At 24.2% G+C, this 3,330-nt stretch overlaps 1 protein-coding gene across 1 annotated transcript in view; it reads right to left on the reverse strand.

The window, feature by feature from the left end:
• The window catches only part of LOC117178345 (glucose-6-phosphate isomerase), a 25,173-nt gene extending 24,095 nt beyond the window's left edge, over positions 1–1,078 (reverse strand). Inside the window, exon 1 of the mRNA XM_033369765.1 lies at positions 868–1,078. Coding sequence (XP_033225656.1) covers positions 868–998 — 131 coding nt within the window. The 5' untranslated portion in view covers positions 999–1,078. The remainder of the gene's footprint in view (positions 1–867) is intronic.
• Between the last annotated feature and the right edge of the window lie 2,252 nt (positions 1,079–3,330).

Below are 3,330 nucleotides of genomic sequence, written 5' to 3' on the forward strand. Positions count from 1 at the left end.
TTATACAAAATAGAATTAAATAAGGTTATATATTTATAAATATTTATTATTTTATAATAATATTCGAATAATATTCGACCAAATTTGAACTAAAAAGTAAAGTTAAATTTTCGCTGAAAAATGTAATTTTCAATTAATTAAAAACAATTTTTCAACAAAATAGTTAAATTTAATTTAAAAAAGGTTTTTTAAATTAAAATGATCAATCATAAACCAAAAAATAAATTTTGACAAAAAAGGTAGGAGTTTGTATTTCAACCAAAAAAGATTTTTAATTTAAATCAAAAATGGTCGATCAAAATAGGTTTTTAACCAAAAAAGACGAAATTTCTCCGAAAACATATTAACTTTAAAATAAAAAGACGAATTTTCAACTACGAATTTAAAAAAAAAGTAACATTCGACTAAATATTGGAATTTTCTACAAAATATCTAAAATTCTGATAATTTATAAATCCAACTACATAAATCAAAACCTTCATGAATCCTGAAATATGAAATGATGCAACTTTACATAACATTTTGCAAAATTGCACAAGCAAAATTACTTTCCAACGATATTTATAATATATATCTATTATAAATAAAAATGAAAATATTTACAGCTTAATTATCTCCGAGACAAAATTAGAATGTAAATTAAGTTTATATTATAGTTAATACAGTTAGTCTGTCATTATTCAGCCCTTTAATTTTGAATCTAAATGAACCCTTTGAAAACTCGATTTCACTCATAAGAGGTCACTTAACATTTCTAAAGATGTCGAAGTTCACGAACCGGCTTATGTAGATTCTGTGGGATTTTCGAGTGAATGTAAAAGGTCATTTCAAGGTTACGTGTCAAGGATGAATGGACTAAAAACTCACCTAAAACTTTCAAAGCGGCTTGGATTCTGTTGAAACAAGTCCGAGATTTTAATTTTTGAACCATTGTTGTCGAAGTATCCTTGGAGTTTACTCCAAACCGGTTCTTCCCTCAATTTTGGTTTTGCCTCCATGATTTTGTTTAAACAAATACCGTATCACGAGAAATTCAAATGATCTTCTGCTAGCCACGAATCACACGGAATTTCGGAGAGTGGGAGTCGTACGAGTTTTTTGAGCAGTAATAATGAGTGACCTTATCGCTCGAGGAGCTAGCGAAATTACATAAATGCCCGCGAAATTCGAACTCAAATTAAGCAAAATAAAGTTTTTTAAAAAGAAAATGATAAAAAATTAGTGAAAAACAATATGAAGCGTGGACTGTAATTTAATTAGAAGATATAATGGAAAGTTAGAAGGAATCACTGAAGAGGAAACGAAACATTTCGTTGGAAGGTAAGTTTTGACCAACAGTAAGGAATGTAGATTTTCTGTTGTTCAAAATTTACCTCTCTAACAAATCTTTCTTTTCCTTTCCAGCAGTGTTTTCTGGAGTTCCAATTCAAATGTTTATTAATTTATGATCAATGTTTCAGATTTTCTTCTACTAATTTTTTATAACTAAAAAAAAAACTTTACTTAATTTGATTTTCAATTTTGCAAATTTCTTAGCGCCTTCAGGAGGTGCTGCCTCTATCGGAAAAAGAGGAAACTAATATTCGAAACATTTTAGATATAGTTCAAATTGCAACAATTTTTAGGTAATATAAAGGGCTCAAGAATAACATTGGACCATCAAGATTTGTCCATTTAACATTGCACATTTTTTGTATTTCTTAAAATGATTCAATGGCTTCGTTATGTTAAATTCAATGTACATACCAAACTTTCACGTGACCAATTCTTTTGAACGAACTCAAAAAAATTGGCCACGTGATATTTAACAATTTTTCAAATTTGAAAAAGGGATTAAATTGAATAGGTTTACATTAAGACTACAAGTTTAGAAATCATAATTATATATAATAATATTCAAAATTATTCAAAACTGTATCATTTACTATTATACATATTAAATGTTGAAGAGTCTTTAATTTTAAATACGCAAAATTAAAGATTTTTAATTTGCAAATCATTAAAATGGAAATTATTTTATTGTAAATTTTCAAAGTTCAACTATTAAAAAAACGTTTAAACTAACATACCTTTACAATATAAATCTTGAAAATAGAACAATTTGCAATTCTGTATTTTCAAAATTCACGAAGCGTCACATTTATTTCTTTATTATTGTAGAACTTTGAATTCTAATATGTTGAAATTGAAGAATTTTTTAACATTGACAAGTTACAATAAAAAAAATCTGTAAGTTTGAAATTTTAGAAATTTCATTAATTTGAAAGACTTATAATTAAAAACTCTTGAGCTTTGATCTTCAAAATCGTCAAAATCATCACCATTTCAAAATATTTATTTATATTTTTTTGAAATTGAAGAGTTTTAAACTGAAAATTGTTAAAGTTAAAGAATATTCTATTGTAAATCTTCAGAATCGTTTTATTTATACATCTAAAAATTAAACTGTTTTTAATCAAAACTCTTAAAAATGATTGAAGTTTTAATTATAAATCGTGAAAACTAAAGAATTTTTAATTTTGTCAGTTTATAATTAAAAATTATACAAATTTGAGGTTTTACAATGGAAACTTCTTACAGTTAAAACAACTTTAAAACCAATTTTATTTTTTTAAAAGTTTCTAAATTTAAAACGTCTATAATTTTATAGTTTTGCCTTTAAAATTTCTTTAATTTGGAAGATTAAGAATGGAAAATTTGACATTTGATTTCCAAAATCATTCAAACTTAAGAATTTCCATTGATGCATTTTTGAAATTCAAGCGTTTTCAATTGAACCTCTTCAGAATTGCAGAGATTTAAATTGTAAATTTCTAAAATTAAAGAGTTTGTAATATTGAATATCTAAAATAATAAATAATTTAAGTTTTAAGTTTTACAGTTAAAAGGTCCGTAATTTTAATGATTTACATTTGAAATGTCTTCAATTTGGAAGATTTGCAAATAAAAACTTATGTTTTTATTTCTAAGATCATCAAAATGTAAGAATTTTTATTTATATACATATACAATTCAGGAGTTTTCAATTTCATTTCTTTTCATTTTGACAATTTACAATTAAAAATTATACTTTGAGGTTTTAACATTAAAAATGTTTTAATTTTGATGCTTTATCTTAGAAATGTCTTCAATTCGGAAAATTTAGAATTGAAAATTTAACTTTTTATCTTCTAATCGTTAAAATTGAAAAATGTTTATCATTGTATATATCTTAAACATTTAACAATTTTTAATTAAAACTCTTCAAAATGATAAAAGTTGGAACTGTAAATCGTTAATATTGAAGCGTTCAAGATTTTTATAATTTTTAATTAAAAATTATATAAAACT

This window comes from Belonocnema kinseyi, chromosome 8 (genome assembly GCF_010883055.1).
Source record: "Belonocnema kinseyi isolate 2016_QV_RU_SX_M_011 chromosome 8, B_treatae_v1, whole genome shotgun sequence".
Taxonomy (NCBI): Eukaryota; Metazoa; Arthropoda; class Insecta; order Hymenoptera; family Cynipidae; genus Belonocnema; species Belonocnema kinseyi.